Source organism: Lissotriton vulgaris, chromosome 2_1 (genome assembly GCF_964263255.1).
Source record: "Lissotriton vulgaris chromosome 2_1, aLisVul1.2, whole genome shotgun sequence".
In the NCBI taxonomy this organism is placed as follows: Eukaryota; Metazoa; Chordata; class Amphibia; order Caudata; family Salamandridae; genus Lissotriton; species Lissotriton vulgaris.
Window position 1 is genome coordinate 2,077,165,765 of NC_141687.1, and position 21,548 is coordinate 2,077,187,312.

Consider the following 21,548-nt stretch of genomic DNA (forward strand, 5'->3'; position numbering starts at 1 on the left):
GGATACATAGGTGCATGCAAGAAGTGTGGGAGGTGGAGCTAAGAGCTGAGGCAAATAGGTGTATCCTGAACATTTGGGAGCCCACAGATCTGCCGCCCCGTGGGAGGATCTGGGCCACACTGGGATTCACAGTCGCACAGAGAAATATAGCTATGCTATGGGGGCAGAGGGGCAGCCGAAACTGGGAGCATGGAAAAAGGACATGGATTGGTGCATGCTCCAGGAGAAGACAGTCTATGTAGCCAGGGGATGCCCCCGGAAATGGTCTGACATATGGTCTGCATGGAATGAATACAGGGGCCAAATATGTGAACCCTCCCCCCCCCCCCAAAGCACCCCAATTGACGAGCCGCTCGCATTGTAGAATGTTTAAATTATGACCTGCAATGAGTATTCTGAAATGTATATTGCCAATAAGCTCTGATAAGCTCTGATTTCTGGAAGTACAATTGTATGTATAGTATTGTTTAAATGTGACAATCACCACTGTTCTCTGCAACGTTAATAAAAAGAACATTTTAAAATACAGAAAAAAGAGCAAAATCAATAAAAAGTGTAAGTCTCAAATGAGGAGCAAAATCAATAAGAAATCGAACTGCATGCCTGGTAGCATCAAGAAGTCCTCCAGCACCTCTCCAAATTTGAGGGTTTAAATAGGAGAGCTTCTCATAGACTAACAATGAAAATACTAAATCATCATAGGGTGAGCAAGAGTTATAGTTTCAGCAAATCAGAGCACAGTTCGATAAGCATCATGCTGTCTTACCATCTGCCCCATACTTGTCCCTGGATTTTCGACTGACTTGAATATACTTCAGGTGATTTGCAGTTTCCTAACATTACAAAGCTAGATTTTCAAAGGCAAACAATGAATGAGAGGAATCCACTACCTAGACTTAGAAAGTTTGATGCACTAAATAAAAGAGATTAGTTGGCTACAGAGCAACTAAGCAAGAAAATGAAGATGCAGGTTAAGGGCTTATTTAGACGGTTGAGAAAAGATACGGAAGAAGGAGTGAGAGTTGTACCCTGCAAAAGTTTTAAAAAAAGCAAACAAGAAGAAAGCTGATGAGGGTAACAAACAGAAGCAGACCCAAGTACAGTATTTGGATGCGATGATAACTTTTTAAATGATCTTTTGAACTCAAGGCCTCCTCCATATATGGATGGTATACAAAGATAGGTGCAGGACTCTACAGTACCTGATATGGGTGCAGCTGGAGAGGGTAAATTTGTACAAGCACAGGAATGGACAGTGTTTGCAGTAGTGGGTGCATAAGCCAGTGCTCCACCTGAAAATACATTGATAACTTTGCCAAACATTAGTAGAATCACTACTGTTGTCTCAACCTGGGGTTCCAATGATATGTCTACTACTGTTCCTGCTGAGCCTCTTAAGAGAGGGAAATTATTATTGAACATTTTTGTTACTTTTAACCCCTTACATGCTGATGACGGTCCCCGGCCGTCATGCACTACGGTGCTGGTGTGCTGATGACGGCTGGGTGCCGTCATAAACCCGCCCACTCGCGATTCTGCCGCACAAGCGCAGAATTGCGGCCGCATGGAAGGGGTTAATAGTTACACCTTTACTTTATGCATCACATGGATATTTTCAATATATTCTATGTGAATCGAATGATACTCTTTTTATTCCATTTTTTCTCCCTCATGTCCCTCCAAATACAATAATTTAATGAAGAGATGAGGTACAGCCATGCCAAATAAAGTTACATGAAATATGCTGCTGTCTTATTTATAAGATACCAGGAAACTGCTGTGGCGAGAGCTGTTCTAAGAATTAAAACTATTTCCATTGCAGCCTATCCTATTTAGTGAGCACCAAATACCAGCACAATCCATGCCCAGTGTTAATGATAGCTGTCCGGTAAACAACCTTTACAACGAAACTTTTACAACGCACTACCATTGCAACGCAACCATTACAACGCAAACCATTACAACGCATTGCGCTGGGGGGCGCTCTAGGATAGGGAATACGTTTAATTTACTATCCAACATCTTCCCTAGTGTCCTCAGGGACTGGAGTTGGAATAGTAAATTAAACTTTTCACTATCCAGCACCCCAAAGCGCTATGCGTTGTAAAGGTTTGCAATGTAAAAAACGCGTTGTAAAGGCATGCGTGGTAAAAGTATGCGTTGTAAAGTCATACATCCAGCTGTCCAGTATAAAGTTCGACAGGAACAACTGCATTACTGTTGAAGTCTCCACGCTCCTTCCACGCCAGATAGGAGCCATGGCTCAGTAATGACTACAACATTGGCGAAACAGGATTGCGCAGATTAGCTTGGCAACAGCACTGACAAGTGAAATTCAATGTTATTGTGAGAAGTTGGCCTGGTATATGATGTCCACTATTCTAGTGGGCACCTTGCACCAGTCCAATCGACCCTTATTGATGGTAGATTATAAAGTCAACCTTATAGAAAGCTATCCTAGTGGTAGAAGTGGAGAGCAGCTTTCAGGCTAAGTCTTGGAGACGAGTAAAGCAAGTTGTTTTACCATTTATAATCCCTTGAGTACCAAATTAAAGCACACCACACAAGGTATATATCAAATATATATATGTATTTATTCTAAACACAACCCCTCTGCACTCTTTATGAGGTCAGAGGGAACAGTACAATACAAGGAACTTAATTAGCATACAATAAGTTGCACAGTATACGTTTTGCCCTAGGGGCCTCACAAACCATATACTAAAATAGTGGTATAAGAACCACATGAGGAATAGAAAGCAGGCCTGGGGAATCGCTAGGCCTTCTAGGAACAACCAAAGGTTAGGATGTAGGAGGCCCACGGGAGACGTGTGCAGTGTCTAAACACAGCCGCAGGTCACCATTGACTTTCTATGGAGAACAAACAAGTTACAATTTTAAAGATTAAGGGTACAAGGAGGTGAACTGCGATGGAACACTTTTAGACTAGGACACTTGGAGAGTCAATACCCACCGGAGCACCGGAGTACTCGTGTTACCTCACCCAGGGAAGCCGGGTGCATAGGTGTCTTTTCGGGTCGGGTTTCGTCGTCGTTCCAATGGAGAGCTGCGAAGAAGTGCTGCAGGCGACCAGAGGAAAAGTGTCCGGGTGGATCCAAGGGTGGATCAGAGATGTGAAGAACCTGAAAGCAGAGGAGACAGAGTTTGGGCCACTAGCCAGTGACCAGGGCCGCAATAGGAATATGCCACCAGATGTCGGGTGATTTCAGGTGGAAAGGGGAGGTTTGTCTCTTCAACCACGAGTATCAGAATGCGTCGACGGCGACCAGGAGCTGGATTCGAGCTGTCCCACGAAGGATCTAGTTGACTGCGGTGTCGGTATCAGGATTGGACCCAACAAGCCTTGACAAACGCAATCCATGCAAGATGTCGAGATTGGCTTTGGTGCAGACCAGCAAGGTCTGTGGAACTTCTCCTTTGCAGGGAAGTTGGAGCAAGCTGGAGCAACCAGGAAAGCAAAGTATTTCAAGGATTGGTCTTCCTGGGGGTTCACTAGCAAACGGACTAGGAACCACGAAGACGCGTCGAGCTGAAATGCACAAAGCGGGCCCACAGGACACTCGTGGAGTGTGGGACTCTGAGCTTCGGTGCAAAAGGTGCTCGGGCTGGGGCTTCAAGCACCCCAATGCACAACTTCGGGATACCTCGGGAAGTAGAAGCAGGTTGCAAAATGCAGGTTGTCCAGGAGTTCCAGTCCCACGTCTCTCGTGTCCCCCACAGGTCTCAGCTTTGTTGGGAGCGCAGGTCAGCATCAGAAATGTCTGGAAGTCCGCATCCTGTGTCGCAGAGTCTTCAGGATCCGGCGGGAGCCTCGACAATGCAGACCGGCAAAGATGCAGTTGGTGCCTGTTTGAACAGGGTGGTCACTCCTTGACCACAAGGGAGATTTCTTCTGTCTTCCAGTCAAAATGGAATGTCGAAGCTCCAGGATATATGTTGCAGAGTTTTGTCCAGGGTAATCTGAAGTCCTAGGGACTGGGATTCTATACTTATAGTAAGTTTAGGAGCTGGACTAACTCGAAGGTCCCTCCTGTGGGTGGACATGGGGAGGGGGTGGTTACACCCCTTCCACTTTGTCCAGTTTCGTGCCAGTAACCAGTTTAAACTGGAAAATGCATGGAGCACCTTGTGTGCCCCAGGCAGTGTATGAAAAGCATTCACTGAATGCAACCCACCCTGCCCCAATACACTAAAGCCTGTCTGGGGAAGTGCCAGCACCTCCCTGGACAGGAAACCTATCGTCCAAGCCTCCCCTGCCGGAGTTTCGTCCAGCAGCAAGAGGGCAGACTCGTGTCTGTGGCAGTAGCATCTATTTTGTGATGCTGGGGCTCTGTTTAACTTTAACCGGGTAAACCAGTAACTACATGTCAGGATGGAATGCTACCCCCGCCGCCAGGACCGGCGGGGAGGTAGTATTCCAAAATGTTTGACACCTTACACGATATGTTTTGATACAGCCAAACCAAAGTTAGCCTTAACAGCGAGGATTATAATGCACTTAAGAGTATATGGCATGGCTATATAATAGAACAGCTATAAGGAGATGATTCAGACAGCTGTAGACGGGCTCAGCTCATGCTAGGGCACCCTCTCACACAAAACCAAGCACTCTGTCTCCAGGATTGTCAAGGCCTGCCATAGGAGTGACTTATAGGTTAATATGTGTCTATAAATATATATATATATATATATATATACATATATATATATAGATATAGGTATACTATATCTAAGTAAGGGGCGATTACACCACCTTACCCAGGCTGTAAGTACAGACCTGTGGTGTCAGTTTGGAAGGCTAACCAGGGGTGGCACAATACATGCTGCAGCCCCTGGTAGGCCTAGGGTGCACCTATGCCCTGGGTACCTATGCTACACTATACAGGGGCTCACCAGGGTGACCCAGTAACCAATCTGGTATGTACCTAAAGTACATGGTATCAATTTTGATAGAGAACAGCTAGGCTGTGGTCCTGATTAGCAGGGCCACAGCCATACTAAAGTCGAAAAACCAGAGAATCACAGCAAAACGCGGGAGTAACCATAGGAAGCAGACCCTACTCTCCTACAGTCATCCACTGCAGCCAGGTGACTGGAACCTGGTAAAGGAGCGTGGCACCAAGAGCTACTTGAGGAACATTGGAAATGATTTTATCAAGTAGTGATTGTGACAAACACTGCAGTGAAGTGAGCCAGAATCCCACAGTGGAACTACGCAGCTCACACAAAAAGAGGGAAGATGTCAGATGAAGGAGTGGTGATATCAACCACTAATTTAGAGTCAAGCAAAAGTTGCTGTGTTAAATGAATTGGCAACAGTTTATCCGACTGTAGAGCTCTGTATCTTGGTCTTTTTATTCTTCAGTTACAGATGACAGATTCAGGTAAAGTGTACTTTCTCCTCAAAAGTCTCTCTTACTGGTCTCTTAGCAACAGGTGACTCGCTCTCACTATTCTCTGAATCAATTTACTTCGGATTCTTCTCTAATTGATTCTAACCTTTCTCACGCCTAGCGGTTTCTCTTGCATGTTCTTAGGTGATACCACTCCTGCATCTTCACTTGTGACTACTGCTGAATGTGCTCTTGTCCTGAATATACAACTCGACTCACTGTGAAATGATGAGCAGCCAACTATACAATGTCTGCTTTAATGATGTCAAGATGTTGTGTAAACAAGACATTTCATTGAAGCAAGGAAACTGGCAGGATCAGAGTACTTGTTTATTTTACACCTTACTCCGCTATGAAAAATGAAGAAAAAAAATCAAGACGGAATATGTTATTTACCTTGTAAGCATCTGTTTGTGGCAGCATGTAGTTCTGTAGATTTACATGCTGTGCATATCCCTGTCATCTAGTGTTGGTCCTGGGGGTCATCCTGACTCATCGCTGTCTATGACCCAGCAAGTCAACGCCGTCTCCTCCTGCTGCTTCAACACCCTCTGCATGTTCCGCAAGATCTACAGATGGATCCCCACCGGAAGAGAAAGATGGTCACCCGGCATCTTCCTCTACGCAGGAACTCAGCCAAACTCCAGAAACTACTACAATGCATACAGAATGCCTCTGCACGCCTCATCCTCGACATCCCCCGCCACAGCCCACCTGAAAGACCTGCACTGGCTCCCTGTCAACAAGAGGATCACTTTCAAGCTCCTCACCCACGCTCACAAAGCACTCCACAACGCCTGACAAGTGTACCTCAACAAACTACTCACCTTCTACATCCGGAACCGCCAGCTTCGCTCTGCTGACCTCGCCCTTGCCACCGTCTCCCACATCCGACGAGCGACCGCCAGCGGCAGATCATTCTCGCACCTCTCTGCCAAGACTTGGACACCCTCCCCATCCGCCTGCGACAGACCCAGGACCTGCTGACCTTCAGAAGACTTCTCAAGACCTGGCTGCTTGAGCAGTATCAGCCCTCCCCCAGCGCCTTGAGACCCTCACGGGTGAGCAGTGCGCTCTACAAATGGATTGATTGATTGATTGATTGGATGTGGGAAAGTTGTCTTTCTTCAAAGAATCTTCTTAAGTGACAAGATCCAGAGACTCCATTGTTAGATTATTTTCCGCATGGAGGTTGAAGATGGAAATGGAGCTTATCGATACCGACAGTAGAAATGACCATGCAGAAGGAGTAACAGAAAGAGGCATCTGTAACATCAAAAGGCATTCAGGGAGGAGGGTGGGTACATGTGTGTCGGTTCCCTGATTTAATATCGATGTAAAAAATATAGTTTACAAAAATATCGATGTAAAAATATTGACTACAAAAATATCGACTACCTATACTTAAACAGCTAAGTACAATAATATTGAATCAAAAATATCGACATAAAAAATATATATAACTTAAATAAAATATATTAAATAATATTAATATTTTTAACAAATTAAATTACATTTAATATATATTTAAACTAGATATAATAAATAAACTTTAAAAAATATATAAACACAAAAATGTGTACATATACATATATTTACTTAAATACATGTTATTAACTATTATCTTTAACTTTTGAAATTACATAAAAATAAAATATATACATATATCAATAACTTAAAATAAAATAAAAATTCTATAATTAATTAACACATTAAACTATTAAAAAAAACATACATTTCACAAAATAATAATTACAACAGTAGTGAAAATGTTGGATAGCAGAGGGGTAAAAATTACTATTCCCCCTCCAATGAGTGCAAAAGCAGGGAAAGTGTTGGATAGTTGAGGGGTAAAATTTACTATTCCCACTCCAGTGAGTGCAACAGTAGGGAAAGTGTTGGATAGGGGAGGGGTAAAAATTACTATTCCCACTCCAGTGAGTGCAACAGTAGGTAAAGTGCTGGAAAGCGGAGGTGTAAAAATTACTATTCCCACTCCAGTGAGTGCAACAGCAGGAAAAGGGCTGGATACCACACCAATAAAAAAAAACCATCAACAATTTTATCACATTTTATTTCCATTATTAACATAATTTATATTGAAATTTAAATATATTATTAATAAAACATATAATAAACATTCATTATTTACACATTGTTTAACACTATAATATACACAACACACACCCACAAATAATTACACAATGACAATGAATAATTACTAATTAATTAATGCAAATCAATTAACAAATATTTAATAATTATTCAATAACAAATAAATTACTTCCCACCCTTCCCACCATTTACACCTATAAACACCACACCACACACCTAAAATTAATTAAATAAATACCATAATTAATTAATAATTAATTTAAAGTAATTAACAACTAATCAAACAATTATTAATCAATTAATGTACACATTGAACTCTAATAACATCACAATTATACAATTATTCATAAATATATATTATTCAATAAATTACATATAATTAAATTACTTCCCACCCTAATCCCCTATAAATCCACAACCCGCTAAGGAACTAAAAACACAAAATTCTATACAAAAAATATATTAACTATTAACTACTATAATTTTACCACAGATAATACAAATACAAACAATTATCATAAAAAATACTAAAATACATAATAATAATAAATCTATATTTTTAACAACAATATTTTTGTAAACGATATTTATTACTTTGCTATTTTTGCAATCTATATTACTTACCTAACAATCGATATTCTTGACCACGATATTTTTTCCATCGATATTTCTGTCCCACGATATTTTTACCTCGATATTTCTGTATAGCGATATTTATACATCAATATTCTTACTCTGCACCTGTGTGTATACAGCAACACATGCCACAAACATATGCTAACAAGTTAAGTAACATTTCCCGTTCGATGCATGCGTTGCTGTAGATACACATGATGTGCATACACTGAAAAGCAGACTCCTCTAAGAGGTGGTTAGCCTTATTATGTAGCAGAGGACAAAAAAAGTGCACGTAGTACAGCCTGGCCTACAAAAGATTGCTGGCATTCCAATACAGACTCACAGTTTGTGGTGTAGACCAGGTGATTGCTTTACAGAAGTCAGTCATAGGAATGTTCCCCGGGAAGGCCATAGAGGCCCTTTTTTACATGTAGGGTGACTATAGGGGGATAGGTAAAGATAGTTTGGCTTTTTCATAACCTATTTGAATACATTTTACTGTCCAGCTGGCTGTGGCTGATTTGGAAAGAGCCAATCCCTTGTGGGGTTTTGAGAAGGCAACAAAAACTTGTTGAGTCTGGTGAAAAGGCTTTGCTCTATCTACATAGTATATTAAGGCTTGCTTGAAATCTAGAGTATTGAGAGGTTATTGCAGCAAGAAATGTCACCTTCCAAGAGAGGAATTGGAGGGCGCAAGAGTGTAGGGGCACAAGGAAAGAACCCACGAGTCTAGTAAGAACAACACAGCGTGGAAGAGTGTAAATCCTATGTTAGCATAAGCGGCAGCCATTTCTACTGTCGCGTCCATTTAGTTTCTTTCATATTCATTTTATACTCTGCTGCTGGCCTTTTCACCCAGCCTGTGTATTCAACTTTAAGCTGACCTCTCTGACATGGTCAATCAGGTGTACGTGCTGGGGGGCTGCAGCTGCCGGTTCACTTGGTCTCAGATGTTATCAAATGATTGCTTATTGCCGCCATAAACATTCTTGTTCCCACTCCTCATCTTCTGACCACCTGGTCACCCATCTGCCCTATTTCCGTGCTTAAACTTGTTTCTTCCAGTTTTCCTTCCCATGCGATTACACTGCAACAAACAGTATATAAGGATGATAGTTTTTGTATTCAAGGTACTTCCTCCAAAAACACTTTAGGGTTTTGTTCGGACGGGGTTCCGCTCATGAGTGTTTAATATACTTGGTTTGTTTCACTTCACTCCAGTGCCGATCTCTCTTTTGTTAGTCTTCCCGCCCGTGGACGAGAGGGTTACCCTGCACCAGTGTTCCACATTTCCACACCAGGGGCTTGGGGGGCCCAGAGTGGAATGAATCTTTTCAAACCATTCATAAAAGCTTTGATGACAGGGATTTGTAAGAGGAATATGTGCTCTCTATTTTGAAGTTAACCAGCCACTGCAGCTAAGTGAAGCCTGAAGAAAGTGTACACTTGCCCACGTGAATATAAGTGTAGGAGGTAGCAGACAATATCCTGGACACTGGCCGCTAAAGGGTAAATGTGCTATGTAAAGCAGATGTTATAAAAAAACGTTTCCACTCTGCTTCATAACAAGTGCAAAGGGGAGGTGAGGTCTGTGTGCTTCCTTGAGAATGTACAAAACATTATTGTGGAAGATTAAGCTAACAACACTCTCAGACCTCAGGAGCCAAATCGCAAGGTTTGAGCATCGTTCGATCAGGGTGCCTAATTTCTCTATGGTTCTGCATAAGAAGGTCTGGACTTTTAGGGAGCCTTCTCTTGTGGACCCACTGAGAGCTTGATGAGTGTGGTGTACCAAAGCTGTCTGGCCCAGGTGAGAGACACAAGGATGAGTGTGAGGGAAGCCTGCCGAAGCCTCCGAACCATGAATAAAATTAGTGGAACAGGCAGAAAGTGTAGGCAAACATCCTTCACTAGATCATCCATGCCCATGGAGTGCTGGTGCGGGTACCTGGTGGCGAAGTTTGGGTATTTTGCGTTTTCTGCAGTGGCAAAGAGATCCATCAGGAAACCCCCACCAAAGGAAGCACAGGAGTAGTACTCACGGGTGGAGTTCCCACTTGTAGACTTTTTGCTGTATCCTGCTGAGGAGGTCTGTAAAGTCGTTGTCTATATCCGGAAGGTACGCCGCCAGCAGATGGACTCTGTGGTGAAGTGTTCACCACCAAATGCTCTGCGCTAACATCGACATTTTGGTAGAGTGAGTTTTGCCATGTTATTTTAGGTATAATCTATCCTCCTGGACAGATTATGGGATGTGGGTGTCCAAGGCTCAGCTTGGGACTGGCTGAAGTCTTTACTTGGAGGAGCACTCACATAAGGGTTGTCTACCTCCCGCTACATCCGCGGTTAAACCACTCGATTGCGGGGTATATCAGGGCTCTGCCCTGAGCCCAACACTTTTTCATATTTACTTTGTCTCTTAGGCTAAGTTAGTGGAGGTCTGGGGCATAAGGATTATCTCTTACAAAGATGATACACAGTTGCTGCTTTCATTCCAGAAGAAAGTGGTGGGGGCATTGAATGCATTTAAGGGATGCCTGGCAGCCGTCAGCAAATGGATGAATGAGAGGTGCCTTAAGCTAAACTCTGATAAAACAGGAATTCTTTTCTTTGGCACTAACCATCAGCCTGACACCCTCAACTGGTGGGCCTCTGAGCTTGGCTCCCCTCCCTTCTTTGCAGTGTTGGTAAGAAACCCGGAAGTCAAATTTGATTCCAACTAATCCTTTGAACCTCAGGTCAGATCTGTGTCTGCCAGCTGTTTTCTTATGCTAAAATCAGTTATGAAGATGACTCATCTGATCCCAGGGGAGAGATGCAAATCTGTTATCCATGCTCCGGCAACATCAAAACTAGACTATGCAAACAGGTTGTATTTAGGTTTACCAGCCTACTTACTTCACCACTTGCACATCTTTCAGAATGCGGCAGCACGGCTGATCCTGAAGTTACCTGTCCATGCCTCTGTAACTGCCTTCCTGGGCAGCCTTTATTAGCAATCGATTAGCATATGAGCACAATGCCCAGGCTATCTGAGGAAAAGAGTGATTCCCTATCATCAGGCGAGAGAACTTCAATGAACAAAACGTTTATGTATCCCGAGGATCAACAAGACAACCTAACCACTAAACTCTGGAATTCCTTGCCGCCAACCTTTCGCTTTGCACCATCAGTCTTCCGTAAACTGTTGAAAACATATGTGTTTGATAAGTAGGCTCCCTGTAACGGTTTAGGACTAACACTAGGACGCATCCTCAAAGGCAGCCTGTGCTTTATAAATTCTATTGTATTGTACTGTAATACATGGCAGTCATGCTGATTGTCTAAATAAGAACCACTTTGCCCATGATGGGGCACTGAAAAGCCTTCAGCATTATGTGGCTGGCAAACAGCTTCAGGTGACTGATATGGTGATTCTGGTGCCTGAGTTCCCACTGTCCTTGTACACTAAGGTCCTGTAAATGCTCCTTCCAACCCATGAGGGAAATATAAGTTGTAAAGGTAATCTACGGAACAGGGTCGAGAAAGGGCTGCCCCTGCCCCTGGTACTAGATCTTACCTGTGACACTCTGCTTGAGACCATTGTTGCACTAAGCATTCCTGCAACAGGTGCATGTGTAAACTAGCATGGGGGAGTATGGCAATGCAGGAGGCACATGACTGTTCTGACTGAGAACTGTTGATGTGGCTGAAAAAGAGGGAGGAAGGCTCGGAAGGACTGCACTCTTCCAAGACAGGGAAAGGCCTTGTCCACTACTGAGTTGAGGACCACACCTAGATAGGATTGAATCTGAAGGGGCTGGAGGTGGGACTTGGTAGCATTTATTGTAAATGCCAGGTTGTGCTGCTGGCTTGTGCTCTTGATTAGCAAACACAAGGAGATGATGGATGGAGCTCTGAAACTTTTCAGGCACACACCCCTAGTCACAGATCTGGGTTGAATCCATCATTGTTCTTTAGCTCACTTTGCCACCTCAGTTCAGACCGAGTCATATGCAAATCAGTCTTGACCCTGTGCCTCATCAGGACAGTCCAGCCCGAACTGTCAAGCCAGGTTTACCCGGAACCAGAAACAAGCATCCTGGGACCGGTTTCGGGGTAATACCTCTCATCAGCCAGGCTAGCTTGAATCCAGTGGCGAAGTGAGCAAGGGACCCACGTCTGGGCATATCCTGCCAAAGAGCGAACAAATCTAACACAAGGCAATGACGGAAGGAGCGCTGAAACTTTTCAGACACTTACCCCAGTCTCAGATCTGGCAGGAATCCATGATCAATCTTCAGCTCACTTTGCCACCTAAGTTCCGTCCCAGCCATATGCAAATCTGTTTTGACCCTGTTCATCATGTGAACAGACCAGCCCGAACTGCCAAGCCATGTCTTCCCTGGACCGGACACAAGCATCCTGGGACTGGTTTCGCGTTAACACCCCTCATCAGCCAGGCTAGCTTGAATACAGTTGCAAAGTGAGCAATGGATCCACGTCTGGGCATACCCTACCAACTTAGGATGAACAAAGCAGACACAAGGAGATGATGGACAGAGCGCTGAAACTTTTTAGAGACTTACCCCCATTCACAGATCTGGGTTAAATCCATCATCAATCTTTAACTCACTTCGCCACTTAAGTTCAGACCAAGCCATATGCAAATCAGTCGTGACCCTGTGCCTCAAGTGAACAGTCTAGCCTGTACTGCCAAGCCAGGTCTTCTCTGAACGGGAAACAAGCATCCTGGGATCCGTTTCGGGGTAACACCCCTCATCAGCCAGGCTAGCTTGAATCCAGTGGCAAAGTGAGCTAAAGAACGATGATGGATTCAACCCAGATCTATGACTGGGGGGCTGGGGGTCTGAAAAGTTTCAGTGCTCCGTCTATTATCTCCTTGTGTTTGCTTTGTTCGTGGAAGTCTGGCCTCTGGGCAAGCAGTGCTCGGAGTGGGAGCGGTGTTGTAGGTGTAGGGGATGACCTGTGATTCTGGGGGCAGCTCTTCAATCTCCATGTCAGATCTGGAACTTGGTTCCGGTGAGAAGGCCTCCTCCTCAGCGGCTGTCGGTTCCAGCTGAAGGTCCCCCTCGAGGTTCTTGGTGCCGAATAGGCCTAGAGTGTCCTCTCTACTTCTCCACAGCATTTCAAGGTGACAAGCTCAACAGTATCAATGAGTTTTCCTTGAGAAGAAGGAGTAGCAAGCTTTGCAGGGTACCTCGTAGTATTCAGGAGATAAGCACATGTTACAGACTTTGGTGGAGATCAGACTAGGGATACTTGGCATGGCACTGAGGGCAATATCTGAACAGCATCTGTTACATCACAGGCGATGCATGCTTGCCCTGGAAAAAGCCAAAGGGGGCACTGGAGGGCAAGGCTTCATCAGGGGCACTAAAGTTGTTGGAACCCCGCCACAGACAAAGGGACATTCGTTTAATGTTGGTCACAAAAGAGCTTTGGTATATCGAAAACAATACCGATGGCAGGGAGAGGAACTGAGAGGGCCCAGAGATCGTCGATCCAGAGCTTGGTCGTTTACATCCTAACCTAATGGCGGAAATAAAACAATCTAGCAATGGAGCCAATGCCCATGCACATTACCAGCTATAGGTAGAGTGACTGAACCTCATTACTCAAGAAGATTCTTCAAAGAAAAACAACACACACACATCCGGGCACAACTCTAGATGGCGGGGTATGCACATGCCTCAAACACATATTTCTTTTTAAATTATGATTGTGTAATGCTTGACACGAATGTTGCCCCAGAAGTACCAGGAAGGTGATGCTCTTTCCCGATATCCCCTAACCGGTTCACCACCTGCCAGAATTATAATACTGCACAGGAACAGTGATGCCCGTCGGGGGAACACAGGGAGACAAAACAAGGAAAGTGGGGGAAAAAGAATATGCAGATGTTGTCTTTACACCTGAAGGATTAAGTCCTGGAACCATAGAACGTCTGAATACCAGCTTCCTAGGTGGATGTAAAGAACACAGATTAGTGCAGTAATGCTAATTGTAATAGGTAAGTACAATGATAGAGAGAACAGATACCTACAAAAGGTGTGCATGTGCTAATCCGTGAACTTGTAAAATGTGGAGGGAATGGTATCCAGGAACTGTAACTCTGTCTCCTGTGTAAAATACAACAAGGTGAAGAAACCTGTCTCAATCTTATGCAGAACAATGAGTAACTACTTGCTCCTGCATACCTGTGTATCGTAATAAAGGGAGCCTCAAAGCCTGGAACTGGAATCAATACTCCTCCAGTTCCAGGTAACAAGGATTCAGAACCGGGACTAGTATCAATACTCCACTAGTCCCGATTAGACAGTAAGTAAAAAGACACGCAGTCTACCAAAACCTATTCGCCCCCACGGACAGTGTGGAGATACCAAAATAATCAGTAAATGAACAACTCAACTACTCCCTTGCAGTCAGGGAAAACTTTGAGACTCCTTTAACATAAATAACGCGTGTAACAACTCAACACGCTTCCGTAATAACGAACCAAACATGCGCACAATCAAATTCCTTTAAGGGACGACAGTACCTTACAGAGGAAGTACCGACGCCCGGCGAAGACCCGACGGATCCCGCAGCTCGCCACCACCGTGACCCGGAACCGCAACACAGGAACTACAACAATACCGGAACGGAACGCGAAGCGTTTACTGCAGGGAAGGGGGGTGGTTAAATGACGCGTCGGGTCTCTCTGCACATGTGTGTCTCTTCGCGCATGCGCCATATACTTGCCAACCACCAGGGGCTGACGCTTGCCAACCACGCGTTTGTTTGCAGGCACGACAGATTGTTTCAAGGTTTTTTTTTAACTTGATTTTTTTATTCTGTGAAATATTAGAATAAGTACTCAATTAATGTACTATTGCTACAACTGTGTTGTTGTGCTTTGTATGGCTTTGCAGGACTACTGATTAGATTTGCTTTTAATAAGTTATCAACGTTTTTTAATTTGTGAACAATACTGAACTTTATTCAAAACCGAAGACAAGATGCAGTGGATCTGAAACCTAAGGGCATTATTTCCTTTAAATCTGGCAACTGCCTTTGGTGCTGGATTAAAAAACGAAAAAGGACATTCAAGTTGATGGTGCAGATGGGCGATGCTTGCTCATTGTGGGCATATTAGACGCAGAAGGCAGCATAACATGCTTAGGTGCAAATCCTATGCCCTGATTGCAGAAAATAATTATTGTCAGAGATGGTGTGAGCTATACACCAGTTTACGTCATTGCAATGTATATGATTGGTTCAACTGTGTGTAGTCATTTAATTAAGACTTCTTCTAGTATTTTAGTTATAAAAATGTCATAAAAAATCATATTTTACTACGTGTTGCTGTTGCAGTGGCCCATGCAGGTAAGAGAGGAGGGGGCCGTGTTGGGGGGATTCAACAGACGACCACGAGGGAAAATTAAATGAAAAAATAATTTGCCCTTCTTGTCGCCTGTCGACATTCACCCCACTCGGCCCCACTGCTCTTACCTGCACGGCCCACGGCTATGTTGCTGACATCCTCTGAGGCACATCACAAACAAAAGATAAACAGGAAGATGTTGATAAGGCAAAACACTGAATGAATTCTCACTTAAACTTCTGGGCAAGGAAAGATGCAGATACTATATCTGTATACTTTGGACTATAATTACTGCATCAACGATATTGCTATAATTTGCTTTTCAAGCCTTGAAAAAGCTTGAAGGTACTAATTCGCCTTGAGCGAAACACGTATTAGCTATCTATACAGCTATCTGACTAGTAGACTATTGATCTGATGCTAACACTTATTGTTATTAGGTAAATGCTCACTGCAGACTTATTACTGAATATTGAAATATGTAATTTGTAAGAGTTGTGATCCCGATAAAAATGATGGATAAAACTATAGAAGAATCGTATTTCTTTTGACTGCAGGTGTGCTAAGGGAACTCTTCATGTAGGACTGTGACAGCCCTAACGAATCCCACACAGCACTCTTACCGGAGAGATTTACAAATAACAGAATTGGCAGTTCTATTAAAGGTACCAACCAAAAGCCCTGTAGCAGGATTTCTGTTATAAAGCATTAGGTTTCCAATTGCTTCTCAAAACCCAAAGAATTCAGGTTTGAGAAATTCACTGTAAACGTTGCACTTTGTAAACTTTTCATTGAAGCAAATTTCACATTGGGGACTGTTCAATTGCCCCTTTCACACATATAGAAAATATACCTTATTTGTAAATATTGTTCTTCGCAATCCACTATGTTGGGTCTGTTCAGCTACATAATGATAAAAGTAGCTCTGTACTTATTAATTTCAATGGAATCTTACTGACGGAGGGCCAGACCACATTTCATGCATGTCCACAATACGCATCGTTAGTCACTGCATACTTCCAATACTGCACCTGTGCATCGCACAGGGTCTCAGCTATCATGTGCTCTGGGGAAAATGTGGTCATTGCTATTTAGTTTTACAGGCAAACACTATCAGTAGTGGAGGCACCTTGGAGTTCACAATATTAAAAAAGTTCCTCCTTGTAAGGATCTGGGAAAGGGTACAATCCTCTCTTATTCATCTCCTTACGGCAGGAAGAGTTGCAAACATTATGTTTATATACCAAAAAAGCATTTTCAAACAATTACTCAAAAGAGGTAGAAATGTGCTCCTCTAGGAATTGCTAGGAGTTTATGTGGCAATCATGTGTGGAGAGGATGTGGTGTAATCGCCAGAGCAGCAGTCTTCGGAACAGGATAACCAGGTTCCGAGTCTCGATGTCGGCTCAACGTCCCATGATTCTGAGCAAATCACTTAATCTACCCATGGTAAAAAAAAAAATATAGGTCCTTGTGTAATTTAACGGTTTCTCATTGAAAGCGCTCCAATATCTTTGGGTCGAGTTTGCACTATATCGCTATATAAATATGCAAAAAAAATATACTTTATGGCATATGAACATTATAGTTACCTAGCAATGTGCAGGCCTGCCTCGTATTCATCATTTCTTTGGCATCATTAATTCCGTCAATCAGCGGATTCCCTCCTTGGGATGTGTAACGAAAATTATTGGCATGGCCTGCAATGAAAATACACAATTTAATACTGCGAAAAAAGCATAGCTCGGTCAGTGAGGTGAGCCAGTGAGGTCAGGGAGCCGCTGTTTCTGGGCAATATGGCCTGCTAAAAACTCATTTACTACACACCGGGGTATTGTGAGCCTAGTTCCACCCACAACAGAAGCATCGCTGGAATACAACTCAGGCTTAGTACCTAAAACAAATAATGAAGAACTACCAATGGGTGTGATGGAGGGTAAATACAGGTATACAGAGAAAAAAACACATGTACTCCCCTCCACCTCACCCATTTGTGAGCAGAGTATACAATACAGTCCATGGAGAAAAACTGCTGAACTACACATTTAAAGACTATGGTGTAATGTCTACACAAGTGACATTCTTAACGCCTCTACGTTTTACATGCTCCGTTTGGATCAATTTTTTTAAACCGCAACCATTTGAAAGGGTGATGGGTATACCAAACGCTGCCATCCTCACAGACATGGCCAGGTGGGTAAAAGCACGCACAACCAGCTTGTGCCAGACATAACTTTCTTTATGCTCTAAAGTAGGCCTGGGCGGACAAACTCAACCAAGCTACATGGTGTTCTGCAAACATTGGAGTGTGTTACCTTGCGCAGTTCGCACAAATATTTAGCACCAGGTGTCTGTCCCGGATTGTAAAATCAGCACAAACCGCATCTCGCACAGTGCAAGAAGGCGCTGCTTCTTTCTGCCACTCGAGCGGCAGCTTCGTCAATGCAATTGGAAGGTTTCTCAACATGAGCGGAAGGGACCATCCGCAACCGCCCGCGTTGAGAAATTTAGCTGGGAAGCTGGCTCACGTTGGATTTTCTTCACTCATGCTTGACAACTTACTGTTGCAGAGTGGGGAAAAACTCCTCTCCACGGAGCAGATTTATTCAGAACTCTGAAGTAGTGTGGGGTGCACAAAACTCTGCGAACAAAGCGGAGCTCCCAGCCCAGGCCTACTTAAAAGAAGTGTGGTGCAACATGGCAAGGAGAAAAACAGTCATAGAATCAGTACTTACAAGAAAAAATGTTACACTGAAAGGATAAAAAGACTCACTAATTAATACATATATCTTCTCAGTTGGTTTGGAGAGTCCTTAACACAATTCTGGCAAACTTCAAATACTGTATTCTTCGGAGTGAATGTAGAGAGTAGTGCTGAAAAAACATTCAGAGTGGGGTTGCTGCTTTAAGTGTTACATCACTGAAGTCATAGGGAAAGTTAAGAATCGAAGTGCTACACAAAGAACAAGTGTAACAAATGAGCAACACCCATTCAGTAGGACAGTAATAATGGTGTGCTATGTAGCTGCTGGCGCTTTTTGGAGCACAGAGGTGCAAATATATTAATAAAGCATGTTGTGTGATTATGGTCAAAATGTAAATACAGAGTGCTGTTATGCTTGATGTAATAAGTTATATCTGTACTGAGTGTTATCAACTCACCTCAGTTAAAAATACAATGAAAAGTTGTAAAAAAACATGCATGGTGTGATAGTAAACTGTCATTTATTGTTATATCCTGCCTTTTATGTATTCATGCAATCTCGCTGCTCTGCCAGTGGAATGTTCATTAGATGATGTGCTACAGAATGTTGGGAGCCAGAGATGTCAGTTGAGAAGGGCTGAGCAGCATACTGCCTGCTCCTGGTGGGGTCTTATATTGGATTTAACTGGATGACTTATAACTATCTACAAATAAAAAACTAAAGATCCTCTACACGTCTAGACTCAGTTACTACAATTTTTGTCGACGAGGATGGGATTACCGGGAACGACACACCTTGTATAGAGGTCCATTGTCGTACACTGCAGTGATGGGACTGTGACCCATACTACACACCTCGAGTGGAGGTCATTAGTTGTGCACTAAACGGGAAAGAAACCCATGTGAGACACCTCATGTAAAGGCAAAAATGTTGTGCACCGTAGAAGATGGGACTGCAACCCATGTGACATCTCCTGAGAGACAAAAATAAATGTTGTGCACCGTAGAAGATGGGACTGTAACCCATGTGATTTTCAAAAGAACCTACATCTTTCACCTCTTCAAACTTCAATCAACTTCAACTACAGACTTAACAGTAACTGAAGCTAAGTTTATACCTTCAACTGGCATCCTTGACCCCACCAGTGACCTCCCATCAGTTGCCCTCAACGCAAAGTGCCAGTTCCAGTCTCAAAGCAGTAGTCTATTCTACTGTTAAAGAGCTGCTCATCTTCTGAAGGATGTCTACTTTCCTGAGTGCATCTTTAAGTGTCAGACAAAGCCTACTTCTAATCGTGCTGAGCCTTCTGTGAGGGTAAGCCTACGTCTGCACACTGCCTGGTGAAGAAATGTGTGTGTTCAGGTGTGTGTCAGTTCCTACTGTTTCTGCCGTGGGAGTGGAGAAGAAGTGTACTATTGTACCTGTGCACCAGTCACTGATCTGAATGACTGTTTCGCTGCACCCTCATTTGGATGCCTGCACACCGTCCTGTGCTTTTGCCAAATTTCACCTGGAGAATCCTGCCACTAAATTTATACTGCCAAAGTATTTACTTTCTGCATGCCTGCTGTCATGTACCCTGTACAGACTGTACTGCTACATTAGGAGAGTGTTTTTCGGTCTCTTGCTGCCGGCCTCCCAATGTGCAGTTCCCTGGAAGTGTGTTCTTCTTTTCGAGATGTCTTGCTACCGACTGCCCTGCTGCCTACTTCCTCTTTGTTAGCTACTTTCTCTGTTGTCTTCAACGATGGCCTGCTTGTTTCTGCCTCATGTTGCTTGTTCCTGCCAAGCTGTCCATACACCTACTGCATCAGGCATTATGCCTGTAAAGTGGAAACCTTCTGCTACATGTTAATTTTTTATTTGGGTCTCTGCTGTCATTCTATGTGTAATACTATGCCACCCTGGGTCAAGATTTGGGCACTTGTTATGGCCGCAACGCGGAACCTCGGTATTCCGCTGAGCTACGCATCATAAGGAGAATAAATGCGGGGGATCTGTGTCATTGGTTTTGTGTGCACATATGTGCAGCTATCATTTATTTTTAACAAATTACTTTGTCCCACTAAGCCCCATTACAATTGGCAGTTGAAAACCTTATGTTTAAATTTAAATTATGCACGTGCAGTCTTACCGGCGTCCAGCTGCACTTTTCTCCAAGGTTCCTCTATGACGCCTTCTTCTTCGCAGTGATTCTGCTGGTGGTGCACGTTTTCAAGCATTGTGACGCTGGGAGCCATCCGGCGCAACGTCACCGTGCGGCCGCCATCTTGCGGTTGGTGACAGCCTATGCTGTTTCTCGTTACTCTAGCTGCCCACCACATTTTTTTTGTGTGGACTGTTTTTCAATAAAGTTCTTTGAAGTCTTTCTAGGTGTTGGTTATTAGTCTTTAGTCTTTAACAACCTCGAGGCACTCTGAACGCACTGGACTATGGCGGCAATTCACTTTTGAAGAGTTCATAACTACAACCTTGGACTTCTGTGATCTGCAGTCTATGTTTCTATGGATCTACTCGGATCAATGCTTCGTGGAGATATTCATTTGCCTGCCTCACTTGTCAGCAGTGACATTTTCGCTTGTGACAAATGTTTTTCTTGAGCCATGTACTATGTATGTCATGTTATATTATGTGCATTCTACAACATTGTTCTTCATGCATTTTTTTGTCCATAGTACCAGTTAGGTTACTGTATTATAAACCTGCACAGGGTTTTGCTGGATATTTCTCTAACATAGCACATTTGTTTGTGCAATAGTCTAGGCCAACTTATGTCATACTTTGCCCTACACAGGGTGTCATGTGATTTGTTTCACATCACTTGAGTACATAACTTTTTTAGTCTTTTCTCCAATGACACTACAATATTGTTTTAGTATAGTACAGTGCACAATGTTCCTACCTCTTCATGGGGTGCTTCACGTGTTTTTTTCCCCACAACTAGTGCACAGCACTGACCTCTACATGAGGTGTCTCACATTGGTTACAGTCCCATCTTCTACAGTGCACAATATTTTTTTTGTCTCTCAGGAGATGTGTCACATGGGTTGCAGTCCCATCTTCTACGGTGCACAACATTTTTGCCTCTACAGGAGGTGTCTCACATGGGTTTCTTTCCCGTTTAGTGCACAACTAATGACCTCCACTCGAGGTGTGTAGTATGGGTCACAGTCCCATCACTGCAGTGTACGACATTGGACCTCTATACAAGGTGTGTCGTTCTGTGTATTCCCATCCCTACCGTTCACAACACTTTTTATGTTTACCCTACTAAGGATATGTCGTTTGGGTTTTAGTCCCTTTACAACAGTGCACAATATTTTAACATGG

At 43.4% G+C, this 21,548-nt stretch overlaps 1 protein-coding gene across 5 annotated transcripts in view; it reads right to left on the reverse strand.

Moving 5' to 3' along the window:
* Nucleotides 1-21,548, reverse strand: part of MYO5A (myosin VA) — a 712,580-nt gene that overhangs the window by 232,403 nt on the left and 458,629 nt on the right. For all 5 annotated transcript variants that reach the window (XM_086958311.1, XM_086958310.1, XM_086958309.1 and 2 more), the window contains exon 8: nt 17,106-17,213. In XM_086958311.1, the coding sequence (XP_086814437.1) occupies nt 17,106-17,213 (108 nt within the window). The remainder of the gene's footprint in view (nt 1-17,105; nt 17,214-21,548) is intronic.